At 38.0% G+C, this 20857-nt stretch overlaps 1 protein-coding gene across 4 annotated transcripts in view; it reads left to right on the forward strand.

Moving 5' to 3' along the window:
* The window catches only part of MIPEP (mitochondrial intermediate peptidase), a 174700-nt gene that overhangs the window by 20298 nt on the left and 133545 nt on the right, over nucleotides 1–20857 (forward strand). For all 4 annotated transcript variants that reach the window (XR_005378458.1, XM_038573474.1, XM_038573473.1 and 1 more), the window contains exons 6-10: nucleotides 2620–2802; nucleotides 3583–3739; nucleotides 8883–8931; nucleotides 10663–10723; nucleotides 14892–14944. Coding sequence is in view for 3 of the 4 variants with exons in the window: in XM_038573474.1 (XP_038429402.1) it covers nucleotides 2620–2802; nucleotides 3583–3739; nucleotides 8883–8931; nucleotides 10663–10723; nucleotides 14892–14944 (503 nt within the window). In the remaining variant the exon portion in view is untranslated. The remainder of the gene's footprint in view (nucleotides 1–2619; nucleotides 2803–3582; nucleotides 3740–8882; nucleotides 8932–10662; nucleotides 10724–14891; nucleotides 14945–20857) is intronic.

Raw genomic sequence — 20857 nt, forward strand, 5'->3', positions numbered from 1 at the left:
GCTCATCCTCAGACACTGTGTCTGTGAAGCTTTTATCAATCCCCCACCTGGAGTTTTGTTTTCGTCTGAATTCCCATTTGACTTCTTTCATGCATGTGGCATTTATCTTTAAGTGCCTGTTACTGAAGCTGTTCCTATTGCATTACTTAGCTAAATTATGGGATTCTTAAGGACTAAGAATGCCAGTCATGTTTTTCCAGTTTTGGCCTCAGCAAATGCTGAATGACTGTATGATGAATCATAATAATTCTAGCTAATACTAAGTTTGATATTCAGAAGGAAGATAGTGGAGAATAGTAGACTTGCTAGTAGAGAATCTAGGCGAATAGTCTTGTTATTTTATATAATCCTCAGGAAAGATGTTTTTGAAACTTTACTCAAAGGTATTATGTGTCAAGTTAAGGTCTAGTCTATTTCACCAGCATTGAACCTGCTGCTTTTACTTCTTGAGTGTTCTTAAAAGGATAGCTGCCCTTCCTGGCATGTCACTCCCTGGAACCCACGAACCTTAAAGATGCAAGTAAAGTAAACCTGCTGAACTCCTCTCTCGTAACCTCTGTGTCTGTTCTCCAAGGTGCTCCACTAGGACAGGATAAAAGGAGACATGTTACGCTTTTTGAAAGAAACCCACCAACATAATGTACAAATTATAAAGGCCTGTATATTCTTTCTGTATTCTTCCTAGGTTATATTTTATTTAATTTTTAAGGTTTCTTATGAATATAACTTAAAAGTTTAAAATTGATGGAGGTATATGTTTTTTAGCAATCATTTGTTAAATAACACAATTGCATAGAATTCTTAGAGTAGAGTATCATATCTTTACCTCAGAATGATGGAATGCTATGCCCAGAAAATTGGTGAATGCAGGAAGTAACCCAGTTTTTAATATTCTGGGGGATTTTTAAAATTCTTTGAAATAGTTTTATGACTTTTTTTTTCCCATTGGTAAAGGCTTTGGGGAATATTTTTGGAAAGTAGTGTGATTTCCAAATCTTTCACCTTTTTGGTTATTCTGCTGGTGGCCATTAGGTGGCGATAGATGGCCATAATAGAGACAAAATCGGTAAAGAGAAACTTGGACTGTAAAGACAATGGAGTATCTGAAAACTAATTTTTTTCCATAAAGTTTGATTTCTCTATATTGTAAGTTTTTTTTTTAAGTAGGCTCCACACCAAGTGTGGAGCCCCACATGGGACCTAACGTGGGCCCCCATATGGGGCTTGAACTCAAAACCCCGAGATCAAGATCTGAGCTGAAATTAAGAGTCTGATACTTAACCCATGGAGCCACCCGTGTGCCCCTATCTTGTAAAATTTTTGGTGGTTAACATATACTTGATTTTCCCCCAACATCTTATCAAGCATATGTCGGCATCTTAAATACCTTTTTAAAAATTGTTAATGCTGCTTAACCATTTTTAAGGGTCATACTACAATTTAGAATGTGTTGAAGGCTAGTGACCACCATCCCAGAAAGAGGTGCATCTGATTTCACCAGGTGCCCATCTAGTTTTCTAGTAATAACAACTGCAGATTCCTCCTTGTCCTCCACCAGTAGATGGGATTGATTACATGAACCAGTTTATGTTTTTTCCAAAACATCTGTGGGCTCTCCCTTTGATAATACATCTTTTCTCAGGAGATTGTATGTCCTAAAGGTGTGACTGCAAGAAAAAGCCCACGTGGGTGTGCCAACGCCATCCACATCCTCTCCCGTGAGTTGGCGGGGTGACGTGTACCGGGCACGGAGCTGGAAGACCGGGCCTGCCCTGTTTGCTCTGTCTGGCTCTGCTTCCCACTGTGCTGCTGTCCTTCTGTAGCTGCTCAAGTGTGTGCACACTACAGGGCAGCCCCCTCTGGGTGTTCACTGTACTCCTGTGAAGACTTGCAAAAATATCTTTCCTTTCCCTCTACCTTTTTATCTCGTCATTTAGGACTGAGTATATTTTCAAATTTTCCCTTCCAATACTTGCTCTTTTTCTTAAAGATTTTATTCATTTATTTGACAGAAAGAGAGAGAGAAAGAGCACAAGCAGGGAGAGTGGCAGGCAGAGGGAGAGGAAGAAGCAGACTCACCGTCAGGCAGGGAGCCCGAGGTGGCTCTGGATCCCAGGATCATGACTTGAGCCGAAGGCAGACACTTGACTGACTGAGCCACCCAGGCACCCCTACTTGCTCTTTTTAGTCTACAACTACTTATATCGATACTTCAACTACCTACTGTTCTCCAATTCACTTAACTAAGAGGTTATTTTGGGGATTAGAGAAGGATTCTGTACTTCCAAATGTTGTTAATTTCAAAGATTAGTTACATAAAAGATTATAGGCATAAAATAGAACCCTGGAATTTATGTTAATCTCAAAGCATAGTAATACCATAAAAACTGTTAGGGTATTAAGAATCTATCAAAAATAGATTTAGCATACTATTTATAGGATATTATTATATGTTTTATAGATAATATATAAACAACATAGTATTCCTTTTATTTAGTATCTTACTCAATTAATTTAACCATATATGTTGCCTTACCACCTTTATAGATGGTCTGTTAAATCAGTTGTGAAAAATTACTTTAAATGCCTTTAAATAACTTTTACTCCCTCTGCATCTAGCGTAAAAGAGCAGTGGACCTGAATGTTAAAATCTTGGATTTGAGTAATACATTTCTTGTGGGAACTAACTTTCCCAACAAGGTTGAGAAGCATCTCTTACCAGAACACATTCATCGTAACTTTGTAGTCACTGGAAATCATATCATAATTGATGGTCTACATGCAGAAGCTCCAGATGACTTGGTACGTGCATTCCACTCTCTTCATAGTTCGGCTCCTGTCTGTATGTTGCTCCTGTTTTAACTCAAAATTCAGTGATAATGTCATCATACCTTTAAAAATACTTGAGTGTTACTAAGGCCTAAAATTTGACTGTGAGATTATTACTTCTGCTAATACTTTGAATGATGAAAATGGTTTATTCATATCTCATAAAGAACTCATTACTTTTTTTAAGATTGTATTTATTTATTTATTTATTTATTTATTTTTATTTATTTATTAATGAGAGACACACACAGAGAGAGAGAGAGAGAGAGAGAGAGAGGCAGAGACACAGGCAGAGGGAGAAGCAGGCTCCATGCAAGAAGCCTGATGTAGGACTTGATCCCGGGTCTCCAGGATCAGGCCCTGGGCTGAAGGCGGTGCTAAACCGCTGAGCCACCCGGGCTGCCCAAAGAACTCATTTTTAAAGTATGATAGATAATAATTGACATTTGAGACTACTTAGATTCTTAATGCCTGTAGTTTTAATCTGATTATGGCACATGCATTGGGTGAATGTTTGTTCCACCATAGCCTATAACAGAGAACTCCAGTCAAGGATGTGTTTGTATCCCATACTACAGAAGCTTTGTAGTATGGATCAAAAAGCTTTATTCATCCTGTATAAAGCCTGACTTTATTTTTAAAGCAATGATCACCTATAGAATAGAGAAGTGAGAGTTAGCCTATATTGTCATTGCATGGGCCTTTGTGTCATGGCACTTCTTATACCTTCTACCATTTACATTTTAAATATAGGTTCGAGAAGCCGCTTACAAAATTTTTCTTTATCCCAATGCCGGTCAGTTGAAATGTTTGGAAGAGTTGCTCAGCCACAGAGACCTTCTGGCCAAGTTAGTGGGATATTCCACATATTCCCACAGAGCCCTCCAAGGAACAATAGCCAAAAATCCAGGTAATCTTGTTCACCTACCCAACTTTTCAGGGTAAAATAGGATTTTTGCCAAACTGAACTTCTGATTTTAAATAGCTGTAAATTAGTGTTCTCTTTTTAATATACTCAGAGACCCATTTTTTGAGATTTTCTACATCTTTATATAAAACTGACTTCTAAATAGAGCTAATAATTTGACATACATTCTCTCCAACCATGGTAATTTATGTCTTGTGCATGTTGAGAGTAAGTCATACTTAAATTTTCATTGATGCTGATTTCAATTATTTTCATTTATTTATTTATTTATTTATTTGTTTATTTATTTATTTATTTATTTTTATTATTTTCATTATAACTCAGCTAGTTTCTGTGGTCAGCCTAACCAAATTGGTTAGAATTAGTGTGAAAGAGGAGGAAAGATCAATGTATGTGCTGAAGACAAGGTTGAATATAGGCTAGGGCTATAAAAACATATAGCTCTATAAACCTAAAAAGGAGGTTTATAGAGCTATATGTTTTTATGAGAGAAGAGTACGAAATGGGAGGATTTGTGTTGGGGAAAAAGCAACCTAGGGTTTGTGAGAGTCTTGCCTTGTGCTCTGTTGAGTTCTTTCTGATTTGTAATGTATCAAAGAAAACCTTATACAATAGTACTAATAATGTAAGTGTCTATAGTGGGTTTTCTCAGAGTCAGGAGTAGAGTAGCTGTGATGGTGGCATTGTCCTATTCAAGATACCTTTTAGAGGTTGAATCTCTGAGCCTTGGTGATGGGTTGAGAGGGAGGAGGAGATGGTGTGCTGGGTACCCTTGGTTTCTGGTTGTGCATCTGGGCCGGCGTGCCCTTCATGGACAGAGGGAATACTAGAAGTGAATTCTGTGTGAGAGGAAGATCACATTGTTCATTCTGTTCTGTCTTTATTCCATGCATATCCCTTCTCACTCTAGTATGTCCCCATCTTCTCCAAAGCGTTCTTCAGAGACGTCCATTTCCTTGACCTGTCAAGGCTCTCTGCAAAACCATGGGCTCATCACACTCATTCCTTTCCTTATGTTGTTCCCTGCATGGGCAACAGCTCCCACCTCCCAGTCTGTTAAATCTTACATGGTTTTTCATTGCTCAGCTCAAAACCTACCTCTTTCACAAAGCCTTTTCACTTCCCCGAGACACCATTGTTTGTCTCTGAACCCCTTATGTGCATACAATTTGTTTTCACCCCGTTTAACTCCTAAATAGATCTTATGTCATTTTTGTATGTTTTTCTGTAGTCATTGTTGTCACCAGATTGTTACAGTACTTTATTATTATTATCTGTATAGTTGATCCGTAAATGATGCAGGGCTGCGGACATCCCCGCAACCCTGCACAATCTAAAATTCACATGTAACTTTTGACTCCCCCAAAACTTAACTATGAATATCCCACTGTCGACTGGAAGCCTCACTGATAACAAAGGGTCAATTAACCCATATTTCGTATGTTGTATGTATTATATACTGTATTCTTACAAGAAAGTTAGCTAGAAAAAAAACATGTTATTAGGAAAAACATAAGAAAGAGAAAACACATTTATAGTAATGTACCATATTTTTCGAAAATATCTTTGTATAAGTGGACCTGCACAGTTCGAACCTTGATGTTCAAGGATCAACTGTAATAATAGTAAGATACTTACTCTGGGCCATTGGCCATTATTTCATTTAATTACTGCACAGCTGTGTGAGGTAGATGTTTGTATCCACTTCGAGGTTAGTTATAGTGCTAAAAAGTGGCAGAGCTGAAACCTAAACCCATGCTCTAAACTTATGGTCTTCATAAGCTGTTTGAGACTTAACAGATGATATAAAAGACATCATCTTCAGTCTTTGTTTTCATCCATTGATTCAATATTTACTGAGTGCCCACTACATGTTGGTGATTATCCCAGGCCCTAGATATAAATCTGTGTAAGACATGAAAATTTCTGCTCTTGTGCTGTTTATATTTCTATAAGGGAGATAAGAACAAAATAAATAGGTAAGGATCACAGTATGATATTAGTTACTACAAGTTGTGGAGAGAACTGAACAGGTTAGGGGATAAGGAGCATGAGTGTGTTGGGGTGGTGCTGGATTTTATTTTATTTTTTTAAAAGATTTATTTATTTATTTATTTATTTATTTATTTATTTATTTATTTATTTATTTATTTATGATAGACATAGAGAGAGAGAGAGAGGCAGAGACACAGGAGGAGAGGGAAGCAGGCTCCATGCAGGAGCCTGATGTGGGACTCGATCCCAGGTCTCCAGGATCATGCCCTGGGCTGCAGGCAGCACTAAACCGCTGCACCACTGGGGCTGCCCTGGTGCTGGATTTTAAACTGACTTGCCAGAGAGGGGCTTGCTGAAGATGAGGCATGTGCGCGTTGATTTAGAGGAAGTGCAGAAATAAGCCTATGGCTCACTAGGGAAAGTTCGTTCCAGATGGACACACAGTGAGTGCAGAGGGCCCTACATAGGTTGACCTGGTTTGAGGAAAAACACAAAGGCCAAAGCGGTGGACAGAGTGAGTGAGGGGAGTGGTAAGAGGCAGAGGCAGATAAGGAGGGGCTGTGTTCAGTAGGGCTTTTCCTCGAGTGAAGTGGCAAGTCGTTGAGGGATTTTGAGCAGAGAAGGAAGGTGACATGACTTAAATTTTGATGGCAGGTCATGTGCTGCTGACTCTGAGATAGACTGCAGAGAGACAGGGGTGGAGGAGAGGCCATGTAGAAGCTGTTTTGTAGTAATTATGAGAAGGATGGTAGCTTGACCAAAATGGTGGCAAAGGAGGTTGTGGGAATATGTCTGATTCTGGATATGCAGCATTTTGAAGGGGAAACCAAGGCTTTTAACCTGGTCAACTGAAAAGACATAGTGAGTTCCTGTTAACTAAAATGGGGAGGACTGGAGGCTTGGTTTGGTTCAAGTTAAGTTGAGATACCAATTGGTGTTCACATGGTATACTAGGCAGTTGGATATGTATCTGTGGAATTGAGGAGAGAGCTCTGAGCCACAGATATAAATCTGGGTCTTTATTTATTTATTTAAAGATTATTTATTTTAGAGAGAGCGTGTGAGTGGGGGAAGCACAGGGAGAGGGAGAGAATCTCAAGCAGACTCCCTGTTGAGCATGGAGCCATGAGCCAAATGAGCCAAACTCTCATGAGCCAAAATCAAGAGTCAGACACTTAACCAACTGAGCCACCCAGGAGCCCCTAGGTCTTTGTTTAAAGTTTTGAGATTATATGAGATCTCAAAGGGAGTGAATGCATCTAAGGAAGAAGAGAAGTCTGGGACATGGGGTCTGGTGCCCTCCAGGTTTAAGAGGTCAGAAATCTGAGGAAAAACCAGTAGTGGCCTCCAAGAACGAGCATCAGTGAGAGGAGAAAAATGAACAGAGGAGGTGCTCCTGGAAACCACATGAAGAAGTGTCTTAAGGAGGGAGTGATCAGCTGACTCAAATGCTGAGGGCAGGTGCAGTCTGAAGAAGGTTGAGGATTGACCACTGAGGTGAGCAGTGTGGATTGGAGGTCACTGGACCTGCTGCAGCTAATGCCAGATGTCATCGCTCACTAGGGGGTTAGTATGGTCATATTTTGGAGTTAGGCTATTGTGCATAGAGTCACATTGGATGTGACTTGTGTCCTTAAGGAATTTAAAATTTAGTTGGTGGGATCCGTTATATAAATATAAAGATAAATAATTGTATAGGTCAGTGCCTTTTCAGTGTCAAAACAATGCTGTAGGATTTGAGGAGTGGGGGATGTTTGTCGGATGCTCATGTGGTTGTCAAGGGTTTCGTGAGGGAAGTGAAACTAGAAATTGGAGGTGAGGGAATGGTGAGCTTTCAGCAAGAGGCAGAAGGAGGGCAGGAGGGAAGCAAGGTTTTAAGGTGGCCATTCCTGCAACAGGTGAATTAGGAAATAATTCTCCAGTGAGGCATTTATCTTCAAACTCATTCTTTTTAATATGACAATTTTTCAGGTAGATGAATTGAGGTAGATTTTTCATGTGCAAAATAGCTAGAAAAACAAAAATGGGTGAAAGTGAATAAAAAATGTTTAGAAATAAAAAACATGCATAGACTTACTTGAGAATACTTCTCTATGCAGCTGGTATGATATCCTGAAATAAGAGTTCATTTTTAATGAAATAACCGTTTTTTCTTAAAGGTCTAATACCATTTAATATGGTACATGCGGCAGTGTTTTCAGGATTACTGTGTACGAGGCTTGTTAAGGATCAACAGTGGCAGGAAACCCCATGGCTTCTTGGTTTAGGTTAACCTCCGTTCTTTTCTCAGGCTTGTATTTTACTCAGAAAGAAGATGAATTGGAGATGGCAGGAAACTTAAAACCATATACAAGATCATCTGGAAAATATAAAAACAGTGTTTGTGGCAAACTCTAAAATACATGCGAAAGTTCTCTATACATAAATCAATGGCAAAAAGTGGTAAATTCAAAAATACACATGAAAAATTCCCTATCATGGAAAATAATCGTTGTTGTACTATGTTGCCTTTATGAGTTTGTAACAAATATATAATGACTAGATGACTGAAGTATTTAAGTACTTAAAATCCTAGCAGAGCTTAAATTTCTAATGTTCTAATTTTGGCATATTTTCTTTTGGTATTGATCCTGAATCGATTATTCTGCAGCTATATGTGAAAAATAAAAATAGTTGTCCAGAAAAAAACCTGATTTTTAAAATATAATTTTCAGTGAATCATGTTTCTAAATTGTACTGATATTTATAAATAAATCAAAATCCAGCTATCTTTTTTTTAAAACTCAGGAAAAATTAGAAAGCTCTAAAAAACTTATTTTTCTCTTACACGTATGAGTAGATAGAAACACACTGAAATTTTGACCCCCCATTCATTCCTCATTTTGCGGTATAATGGAAGGCTTTGGATTATTACTATATTTGTTTAATTCATTTTCTGTTAAATTGATCATCATCATCTGGAATTATTTATTATATGCCTAGTATATGTTAGCAGCCCTGGGACCTTTTGAAAATGATCACTTAATGGCATTGTAGTGCATAGATTATAACCATTACATTCCAACTTTAACAGGTATGTTCATTTTATTTTATGTAATTAAAGATATTTTCTTTTGGATTTCATTTTTAGAGACTGTCATGCAGTTCCTTGAGAAGCTATCAGACAGACTTTCTGAAAGGTTAGTTTTTTTATTCTACTCTTTAGAGTGTGTATCATGTAGTTTTTTATAAAATAAGACTTGATTTATAAAAAATTAGGAGGTGGAAGTATGGGAATATTGGGTCAGATCTGTGGACTAAAGAGATTGGATTAACTGTGAGGAGATTTAGCAAGCACACAGCTGTCTTTCTGAGGTGATAATCTTGAAAACTGAGGCTGACCCCTCTGATTAACTACTTCATTGCCATTGGAACCCCTCATTGATGTGTAATTAAAACATTTGGTGGTATGAGTTGATAACATGTTCTGTCTCCCTTTCTGATATTTCCCACTCATTTTTTCTCCTTTCCCCTTTATTCCCTTTCACTATTTTTTATGTTTCCCCAAATGAATGAGACCATATAATGTTTGTCCTTCTCTGATTGACTTATTTCACTCAGCATAATACCCTCTAGTTCCATCCACGTCTAAGCAAATGGTGGGTATTTATCGTTTCTAATGGCTGAGGAATACTCCATTGTATACATAGACCACATCTTCTTTATCCATTCATCTTTCGATGGACACCGAGGCTCCTTCCACAGTTTGGCTATGCCTTTCCATCTTTGATAGAATTTCTTGTCTTCCACTGGTGCTTTCTAGTCCTTTGCTGAGAGGCCACACTCCAGTAGCCTTCAGATACCTAGGATTCCAGGAAGAGGCATGTCATAGTTGTCTCATAAAGCTGTCTAAAATTTCATTTGCCTTTTTGACTATACTAGCATGTTAAATTTTAGCTCAGATTTCCATTTTCTTTTATTATAAACTCATGCCTTAGAACCCAATCCTCTCTAATTTGGATTATATCTATACACTCTAAGCTTTTCTTTTAATCTGGTGAACCATTGTAGCTTTGATTTAATGAAGAGGCAGTGTTAATTATGCGGTTAGTTGAGAATTTACTCTACTTTTCTTTATTAGTTAAGTGTTAGTATTCTTTCTTCCCTTGTATGTAACAATAGATTATATTTTGAGCAAGCATGCCATCAGATTTTTACAGGTATATATAGGAGTTCATTCTAACAAAAAAATTCACATTCTATTGACATTAAGCACATATTTGATTATTGCCCAGCTAGAGGTTTTCTGTAGGAGAAAAATTATGAATAGTAACCTCTCTTTATATTTTTTTATATAATTATATATTTTATATAATCTCTATATATTTTTTAAAAAGGTAATTTTGTTAGTCTCTTACCTTTTTAATGTATAGCAAAGAGCGGTGATTTAAAGTTTGCTGGTTGTAACCTTTACATGTATCTGTAACATTGCTAATTTTTCCAAGCTTTAATACTTTCAAGTCCTATATCTATCTGCTAGGATGTTTTCAAAGACAAATTGTGATAATTTACTGATGATGTATTGCTGCCCCTTCTAACACAGGTAAAATTTGGACTAATACTGCTTTACATTTGCATTACAAATTACTTCTAATTTTATCATGAATACTGGGGAAAGTTACATAAGAAAACTAGTTCTTTTTTTAAAAAATTTTTTATTTAAATTCAATGAAGTAACATATAGTGTATTACTAGTTTCAGAGGTAGAGTTTAGCGATTCATCAGTTGTATATAACACTCCCTGCTCATTACATCAAGTACCCTCCTTAATGCCCATCACCCAGTTACCCTATTTCCCCAGAGAACTAGTTCTTTAATAATGTAATTATTAAAATTTTCTCCTAACAATGAATGATAAACCTATTTTACAGAACTATAAAAGACTTTGAGATGATACGAAGGATGAAAATGAAACTAAATCCTCAAAATTCTGTAAGTGACAATTTTGGAATATTTTGATTATAATTTAAACAGTCTATCAGCTGAAGTCCTTATCTTTTGACTCTAGAACTCTTGTGATATATTAAAGGTGTGTATATTCTTGTTTCTGATCCTTGGTCTTCGTTCTGAATCTTGGGTTTGGTGAATAAAGTATTGAAATACTTGATCCATATGTCTGGGTTTGACATTTCCAGGAAATCAGTATTTTTGTTGGTTAGTTGACATCAATGCACACATATGCTCATACACATATACACACCTATAAATGTATATTAACAACATATGTTAATATACAGTCACACGAAGGCTGCTTCCATTCTACCGAAAGTGGCCTTCTTAGTTTGAAGCAGCCTTTGAGAAAGCTCAGTGGAGGATTGATCTGGTACATGGCAGTTTAACCATCAATGTTAACATTGCAGTTTACTTTTTTATTTGCTAATTTATGGAGCTCAACTAAATAGATCGATATTGACTTCAAAGGTATACCCCAACTTAACACACTTAAGTGTTGTTTTTAATCATAAGGTTAAATGGTCACTTGGTCTTACTGTACAGGCTTAAATGTCCTTATGTCCAAAAGCTGCCCAAGTGATGCCATGCCCTGAAAAGTGATGGGATTCCAGATACGAGGACCCTGGTTCCTACTTGGTTCAAGGACACAGCAGGGTTGCTGGTTGTATCATTTTCCTGCAGGTGCCATTGTTGGCAATTCTTGATTTGGTGCTGCTGCCAGGGCCAAAATCATAGAGAACATTTAGGGGAAATGAGCCTTGCAGATTTAGAAATTATTTACCTATTTCTCAGATATAGCTACTAAGAAATAGATTAATCTTATCAAATTCACCAATTTCTGGAATAGCATGTCAACTTGTTAATTTATGGTAGGAGCTGTCTAGCAAAGTAGGATTAATCATCTGCATATTTTGGCATGGTAGGTAGGTCCACTTAGGAAACTAGATACAGATTAGAATTTATTTTGGTGAACATAGAAACAGAAAAGATAAGGTATGTTGTCAAAAGCTAATTCATTAAAAGCTAATATGGAACTATCCTCTCTAGACGTTTTGTATACCTTATCGATATAGGTTATTTTGCAGATATTTGTGAAATGCCTCATTTTCTCCTGAATTCCCTGTTTTCACCTTGCTACCATAGCCAGAACCTGCACTCACTGTAGGCCAGTGATTCACAAAGTGTGTTCTCTGTACCAGAAGCTGTAGCATCAACTGGAACTTGTTAGATATAGAGATTCTTGAGCCCTACATGAGACCCATTGCATCTCTAGCCTTATAATCCTTGTTTTGACAAGCCCTTCAGGTTATTTATCCCCCACCCTCCCATCAGTTACTAAATCCTATATATTCTTCCTTCCTGAGAGCTCTGTGTTCTTGCCTCTCCATGCCCATTGCCGCGGTGCTGGTTGAGGTCATTGTTACTTCTCACCCAGATTATCATTGTAGTTGCCAAACTGATTTTCAAGCCTTTTGTTCTGGCTCCTGATTTGGACTCCTTAGCAATGTGCCTAGTTCAGGGTTAGACATAGGGTAGGTACTTAGCACTTAGTTGAAATAGGAATGAATGAATGACTTGTCACCAGAGGGATTTTGCCAAAAGGCAGATCAGATCTTGTCACTTTTTTTTTTAAGCTTTTATTTATTCATTCATGAGGGACACACACACACACACACACACACACACACACACACACACAGAGGCAGAGACACAGATAGAGGGAGAAGCAGGCTCCATGCAGGGAGCCCGATGTGGGACTCGATCCCGGGACTCCAGGATCACGCCCTGGGCCAAAGGCAGGTGCTAAACTGCTGAGCCACCTGAGGATCCCCCAAGATTTTGCCACTTTTTAAAGATATTTCAGTGGCTTGCGTTAATTCTCAGATTTACTTTCCTGTTTCTTAGCTTTCCCACCAAGCCTTTCCACATTTTGTTTCTACCTGTTTCTCCAGCCTTGTCTTCTGCTGCCCCTTTAAGCCGTGTCTCTTGTTCCCTACTAAGTAATGCCTGTGTGATGCTCTTGTGCTTCTTAAAAACTACTTACCACTTTGCTTCTTTGCTTGTCCTTGCTTTTCTTTCTTTTGTTTTAAAATTCTGACTGGTATTTATGTGCCCATGACTGTGGTAAGTAGCATGCAGTCATTTACAAACTCTGTACACAGGAATGCCTTTCCCTCTTTCTCATCTGGATTCAATGTGGCTGGTCTTCATCTCCTCCAGTACCCTTCTCATGGGCTCTATTTCACATGGTACAACATCACAGGCATAACCTACTGTACTCTGATTGTGGAGTCTAGACCATTACCGGCTCCTTGGTACAGGGATCAGGTCTTACTGGGTTTTATTTCCCTAGAGCCTGTACTCTCTGGTATGTAGCAGGTCGTAAATGATCATCTTTTGGAGGAAATGTGTCCCAGGAACTGAACACTTAGGGGCCATAGTTCCAGGGATGCTGGGAGAAGGATAGTAAGCCTATAAGTATCTTACATTGGCTACACTCCATGGTCATGGAATAAAATATAAAAAAGAACACCTTGTTGTTTGAGGACATGATGTCTGACCTGAAAATTTAAAGGATAAATCAAAGGATAAAAGAAGCCAACATTCATGGAGTTTTTTACTCAATGCCAGGTATTCTGTTTAATAGTCCAAGTGCATTAAGAAATGGTATTTGGGAGATGCTGTTGATTTGTTCAGCAAATAACTATTGAGGCACTACTGTGTACCAGGCAGTATTCAAGCTGAGGATATAATAGGAAAAATGCGAACAAAGTCCCTGTCCTCAAGAAGCTTACATTCTAGGGGAGGAAAGCAGATAGTAAGTACATGAAAGAAAGAAATACATGCCATGTTGTATGGTGATAAGGGCAACAGGAGAAAATAATGCAGAGCAACGAGGATGGAGGTTGCTGTTCTGTAGGGATTGGTCAGGGAAGGCTTCTCAAGACACTTGAGCAGAGGGATCCCTGGATGTTTCAGCGGTTTGGTGCCTGCCTTTGGCCCAGGGCGTGGTCCTGGAGTCCCTGGATCGGGTCCCACATTGGGCTCCCTGCATGGAGCCTGCTTCTTTCTCTGCCTTTGTCTCGGCCTCTCTCTCTCTGTGTCTCTCTCATGAATAAATAAAATCTTTAAAAAAAAAAAAAAGACACTTGAGCAGAGACTTGGAAGAGATGAGGTAGTGCCCCACAGAGTAACTCGGGGCAGAGCTTTCTCCGCAGAGAGCGCACCTGCCCCTTGTGGTCAAGGAATAGGGAGGGGACCAGTTTGGCCAGACTGGAGCTCAGGAGGGTGGAAGTGGCAGGAGATGGGCTTGGGGTACAGAGTGGTGAGATCAGGTGGTATAGGAGGAAAACAGGAAAGCATTGACGAGCAGAAATACTTTTTCCATGTCGTACAGTAGTGTGGATTGAAAGCTTGAGCCCAGGCATTCTGACTTCACAGCCTGGGCTTTTAGTCACTCTTGTCACCTGGACAATTTGTGGGGAGGAGGATCTTTCAGGTATTCAAGCTTTTCTTCCCTTCAGTATTCTGTACCAGTTGTCAAAACCAACTTCTGTAACAGTGCTCCTTCTTCTTCTTTTCTTTTCTTTTCTTTCTTTTCTTTTCTTTTCTTTTCTTTTCTTTTCTTTTCTTTTCTTTTCTTTCTTTTCTTTTCTTTTCTCTTTTTTGTGACAGTGCTTCTTTATGACATATTTTCTTTGGCAAGATTAGAGGTAATTCTCCCTTCATTACACTTGAAATTGTTGCTTTCACTTTGGCAATCCACCCTAAGCTGCCTGCTTAGATTTAGAAAGAACTTTAATCTTATCTTTAGAACCCTAATCTTACCTGCAGTATGTTTTATGGATTGATATGTGGGTTGCATTTTGGGAAAAATTTTGACATGGCTATTTTAATCTATTAATGTTGACTTTTATGTTTACTTTTTACCTTATTTACCTTTTCCCCAAATTCTGGGATTATGTTTCATTTATACCTTGTACTCATTGATTATGGGGAAGTCAAAATAAAGAGGTATTTCATGAATATTCAGGGTTTTTATAAAACTTTTCTGATAACAGGTTTACATTTTATAAGCTGTCTAACTTGTTGGTAAAAACTGTGGCATAGTCAATAACTTTCATAGCAATGAATTTTTCCATTGTAGGAATTAATGCCTTGGGATCCCCCTTACTACAGTGGTGTGATTCGTGCAGAAAGGTAAGGTTTTTTTGGAGAAATCTTCATATATGAGAAGGAAGAAAAAAGCTAATCTTTATTGAGCACCTTGCACATTAAGTATGCAACTAGTCTACTCACTCAGTTGCCTGCATTTTAAGCCTGTATGCTCTCAAGTCCAGGCCTCGTGCTGGCATGGTTAGCATTTGCCCACGTGTTTTTTATCTGGATTAAAATCGTGCATAGGATCATGCTCTATCCCCTCCTCATACCCCTGCGGCCTGTTCTATGGCTCATATCATTTCCTTGTTTAAAACTTTTAAATATCTCCCTGTGGGGTCTGGAATCTGGCTTCTTCCTGTGTGTAGCTTCCAGGTTCTTTTACTACAATGAGAATTTTGGGGGCTGAGACTCTACTAGAACCCTGATTTTCTCTCATTTCTGGCCCAGGATGGGTGCTCAGCAAATATATGTTGAACCAATAGAGGAATAAAGTAGTGCTTGGGATGGGGCTTTGTGATTTTTCTTATGTTTCCTCATTTTTGTTTGAATATATTGTGGGCACTTTCTTGACACATCTGGAAGGATATATGTGAAATAAGGATTTAGGACAGTTAACTTGATGTAAGTACTCCTTTGGTTTCCATATTCTCCTGTGTTTATTCTATTATGGGCAAACTAGTAGGAATGCTTTTTTTCCTGAAATATCCTCTATTTCTGTCATTTTTATATTTGCATGTAAACCCAAGAAATATGGAGGCCTGTTCAAAGTGAATAAATTTAGAAATGTTTATGTCCCAAGCAACTATACATATGCAATAGAAATAAAAAAACTTCCAATTCTACACTTCAACAGATCTTTAACATTTTTTCTCTTATAGTTCCTTTTTGAGATCCTCAGCTCTAACCCAGAGTTAAGATTGATTTAGGTAATAGAAGAAAATAAAAGCTTTGTGCCTTTTTCTTCATAAAGCATGTTGGCATATATCATGATAATATGCTTATTTGATTGGTATTTAACTTTGAAATCTTTTTGTTACTATGCATTATTCAAACATGAAGTAAAGGGTAGTAAATACCTCACTGAAATTAGGCTTTTTGTTTATTTTAATGATTTTTTTTTGATATTTGTTAATAAAAGCAGAAAACAGTAACTTTTGGTGTTCTTTTCTGCACTGGTAGGAGGAGAGGTGCCCTGAGATCAGTGTCTTGAAGAGTTTACCCACTTAATATTCATTCATTTTCCTCTTTGGCTTCTCTGTGACATCTCTGTTCCTTAGACTAATCTTACAAAGCATATTGTCTCCTGATATTTTTTCAGCTGTTTTTTATACATATATCCCAAATTCAGCATGAGCCACCTTTTCTATGGAAGCACATAAACCATTACTCAAAATCTGTAAATCATTTGATTACAATAAACAGTGAGTGCTTAGAATATATGATAGGTTAATGTAATTACTTCACAAATGTGTTTGATGGCTGCAAAACCCCAGACTTTGCTCCCTATCATTACATAAAACAAATGATTTCTCTCTTCAAACTTTTTCAAAGCAAGATTTGACTTGGTTGCTTGGCCAACCAAGATGTAGCATAAGGGAACACTAAAATTTTATTAATGCCTTCCATATCAAAAAAGGGTTTTAAAAACTTTTGACATTGGAAAGTAATGTAAAATAGATGAATTTGTTTCTTTCTGATTTTTGCTACTGTGATTTTTATGTGGTATTCCTCTGTTTTATGTCACCCACCCCGTATTATTTTAATGAATGTCTTAGCCTTATATTTAAGTGATATTCTTGTCATTTAGTCTTATTTTGAAAGTGTAGGATGCCCAAACGGTAGTTCTGTGAAAATTATATATGAATATTTGAAGACTTGGAAAGCTATATTCAATTGTAAAGTATATGCATTAATTAGGAGTATGGGATCCCTGAGAAGTTTGGGAGTAATCTTAAATAAAAGACATTGACTAAAGGATAGTGACTTTCTCTTCTCCATTTCTACCAAAGTTCAATATTGCAAAGATTGCAAAATCTTCATGTTGCTGACTGACTCTGGAGTTGGTACTTAGAGATCACTGAGTTCTGTCCCCTGTGCACAAGCCACAGAGACAGGGTCTTGCTGTCCACACAGGCCAATGGAAAGAGTGGGAACACCCGAGGTAGGGTGGCAGTGTGATCTGGAGCATGTTCCCCAAAGCCTGGGGGGCCTGAGGGAGCCCTGGCTCAACCACTAATGAGCTATACACGATCTTTGGAAAGTTACTTCTCCTCTCTGAAGCCTCTCAGCAAGGGTATCTATAAAATGGGGGTTATAATAGTCCCTCCTTCATAGTCAGGACTAAATGAGTTAGTAGTGAAATAATATTATTATATGGAACTGGACTTCTCTGGACACTGTTCTAGAAGAAGATTTACTCTAAGAGGTGCTTTTTAAGTGTTCTCTAAAATCTTTTGAAGGAGTGGTCACTTCTCCCTGAAGCTTTCTCTAACACTTATCTAAAGAATGATGAATGTATTGAGTTAGTTGTAGAATGCTTATCAGAGAAGCTTTTAATGATGGAGAAAGAACACGGCCAGAGAGGTCCGCCTTGCCTGTGCTTCCCAGAGCATTACTGTGCCCAGCAGGGAGGAGGACTGTGCTTGGCTGGCAGGACAGCTCGTTTCTGGTCCTTTTTTTCTTCAAGGTCATGGGATAACTACTGCTTTCAAAGTAGAATTGGAGCCATCATTCATGGTTTCTAGGATCTAGTCATAGCCCACTTTTCTTTAACAACAAATGCATGCACACCCACAGTTATTTGTTGGGTATGACCTATCCTTCTGTTTTTTTTCTACCATGCCTCTTCCTTTACAGCTTTCCTCAGCTGGACTAGGCTCTCTGTCCCAAGTCAGATCCCTTTCTGTCTCAGGCAGAGCCTGTCTGGTGGCTACTAGTGTTCACCTTGCCTTTTTTTGCTGTCCTACCTGAGAAATTTTGCCAGGAGTCCACAAAACATCCAGGTCTGCTACAGCCACTGTAGTTCCTGCCATCACTGTGCTTACAGCCACATGTGGCACACTTGATCTTTAACAATGTGTTCTATTGGTCTTATGTGTTAGACATGTCTCATCAACCAGACCTTAAAGCTCTTAAGAAAAAAGTGTGACTTGTTTCTTCTATTTGCAGTAAATTGTGGAATACACACTCTGGACTCAGTAAATGCATATTGGTTGATAGCCACTGTTCAAGACTGTACCTAAACCAGTAATTGGGGAAATGAACTGGGGGTGGTGGAAGGGGAGGAGGGCTAGGGATGGGGGTGACTGGGTGGCAGGCACTGAGGTAGGCACTTGACGGGATGAGCACTGGGTGTTATTCTGTATGTTGGCAAATTGAACACCAATAAAACATAAATTTATTATTTAAAAAAAGAAAAAGGGGAAAAAATAAACCAGTAATTGAAAACCTTATTAAAAACAATCCAGTGATTCTCTCTCTCTCTCTCTCTCTTTTTTTTTTTTTTTTAAAGAGGATATCATATTTTGGTGAATGGCTGTTTTCATCTGTCAGATTTATTGAAAGCAGGGTGACCTTCATAATACTCTTTTGTTGACAAAGGTTTTTACCAGGCTTGTTGGTTCTTAGAGTTAAGGAATCACCAGCTATTCCAGGAACACAATGTAACCTGCCTGGTTACACCAGGGACTTTAGTTAATTTACTTCAGGTTTCAATACTAGGTCATTTGTTAGGCTATTAACTCAGTAAAAGCACCAAGAAAAGGGATCCGTAAATGCTTCAGATGAGACTTTAAGAAGTGAGGGTTTTAAACATCTATTTTAAGGTGCTTAAAAGGCAAATGACTGCATTTTGGTTTGAGGTTTCAATAATCTTGAGTGACAAGAGTTGGCCAAGAAGCACAGGTAATGGATGACAAAAGAAAATGAAAATATAATAGTTTGGGTTTGAGGTTAGAAGAAGGGAGCAAAGTGAAGACTGCTAAATCCTTGTTAAATTCCTCTGCTTTCAAGTAAAGACTTAAATATGTGGTTTGACACGAAACAAAAAATAGAAGGGGCTTTCCTTGATTTGAGTTTTTCTTCAAGTTAACCCCAGGGACCCTTTTTTTTTTTTTTTTTTTTTTGCTTTTATGTCCAGATGCATTTTAAGTTTCTTAAATGTTCGCCTAAAGAAAGAAAGAACCTCTTAGAAGTAAGATAAGAAACAAATGTGTTTTAAAACCACCAAAAGTCAATCCTGGGAGATAGTGGCATGAGTGATCGATAGACATCTTAAAGAGCACAGAAAAATCTTATTTTTTTTTTTCAAGTTTTAGTGTCCGCAGTTGGAGTCCGCATGGAAGAGAAGTAATTCTTTAAATTATGAAAAGTATATATTCAGTTGTTTTGTTTAAAATGAAATGTGATTTTTGATTAGGCAGTCCATTTGTGTGAATCCAAAAGTCAGAACAACATTAAAAAGTACTCAGTGAGAAATTTTGGTGTCACCCCCATCCCTGCTCATGGCATTCCCCCTTGCTATGTCCCCTATAGAGGTAATCATTTTAAAGTTGTTTAATGTGTCCTTGGTGTTTGATTTTGATTTTTAATGCTCAGCAAATTTTTTCTTTTCTGCCAATAGTGAGTTTCAGTGAATCATGCTTTATTAATTTTGATGCAATTTTATATAAGGGTATATTATTGGGAAGGAGAATTCAGTATCACTTATTCCTTGCTAAGGTATATCCTCAAAAAAAAAAGTTCAAGAGCATTCACATATTGAGATAGGAATGTTTTATGTTTTAAACTCTTTAGAAAACCCTGGATTTTCATGGACAGCTGACACTGGTGTTCAAGTTAATAAAGACTTATTTGATGTGTGAAGTTGTATGGTTTATTGGCTAGTGAATGTGCAGTGAGCTTGGTGTTGTCAGTGTTTAAACTAAGGATGCTTTATTATGAAAACTTTCAAAATAAGTGAAGATATAAAGAATAATGTAGGTTACCTGCATATATTTATCTTCCAGATTGAGTAACTATTAAAACTGTGCTGGATTTGCTTCATTTCTATCTTTTGTTTTCTTTTCTTTTTTATTCCTTCTTGTGACTAAAGCAGGCCCTAGACCTCATGTCCTTTCACTTCGGCGTTTTATTATGGCTCTGGCAGGAATATGGGTATTTTCTTACAGCAGTCCCAGCACAATACAGGAAGGTTCACAGCGGCTCATTGGCATCATCTGGTACTCAGTCTGTATTCCTATGTCCTTGATAGTGTCAGGTCCATCTTCTCCCAGTTTGTTGGAACCAGACAAGGTCTGCACATTTCCTTTGGTTTGTCTCCTGATTTTTACTCTAGAGCACATCTGCGCCCCTCCTGCCCCCGCCTCACCTCCCACCTTCTTCATGTTACTAACTGGCTATAGACACCAGGTTACTTTCCCTACAGGTTTCCTAAACTTCTGGATCTATGTGATTGCTTTCTTGTGGTGTCATTTTGCTGCTTCCTACAGTCTGGGTGCTATACATCCCCCACTATTTTTGGGTATTTTGTCTTACTACTGCATTTTAGGTGTGACTAATTTTATATGTTAATATAATTTAGGAATCCGAATGAGAGACTTATGAGTAGAGGTCTCACTGCCATCCTTAAATTTAGCTTCAGCCTCTTTGATGGGGAGGGGGCATAATATCCAGATTGGTACCCCAGCAGGTAATGTGATCATCCTTTTTTTACATCAGGCATGCTGCTTCACTTTCCCACTTTGCTAGGGTCATGATGAAATTGTACTTTGTTTCTTCACTTATTAACTTTAGTTTTGATTTATGTTGAGTACAGTTTCCAGTGAACTAGGTATAACTAATTGGCACCATTGAGGAACATTGTTCTCTGATTACCAGGAAGTTTGGCTGCAGAACTTTTCTTGCCGTGAGCCTCAGAAGGCAAGATAGAAACAACCAAACTGGCAATGGCTG

The sequence above is a fragment of the Canis lupus genome, chromosome 25 (genome assembly GCF_011100685.1).
Source record: "Canis lupus familiaris isolate Mischka breed German Shepherd chromosome 25, alternate assembly UU_Cfam_GSD_1.0, whole genome shotgun sequence".
Taxonomy (NCBI): Eukaryota; Metazoa; Chordata; class Mammalia; order Carnivora; family Canidae; genus Canis; species Canis lupus.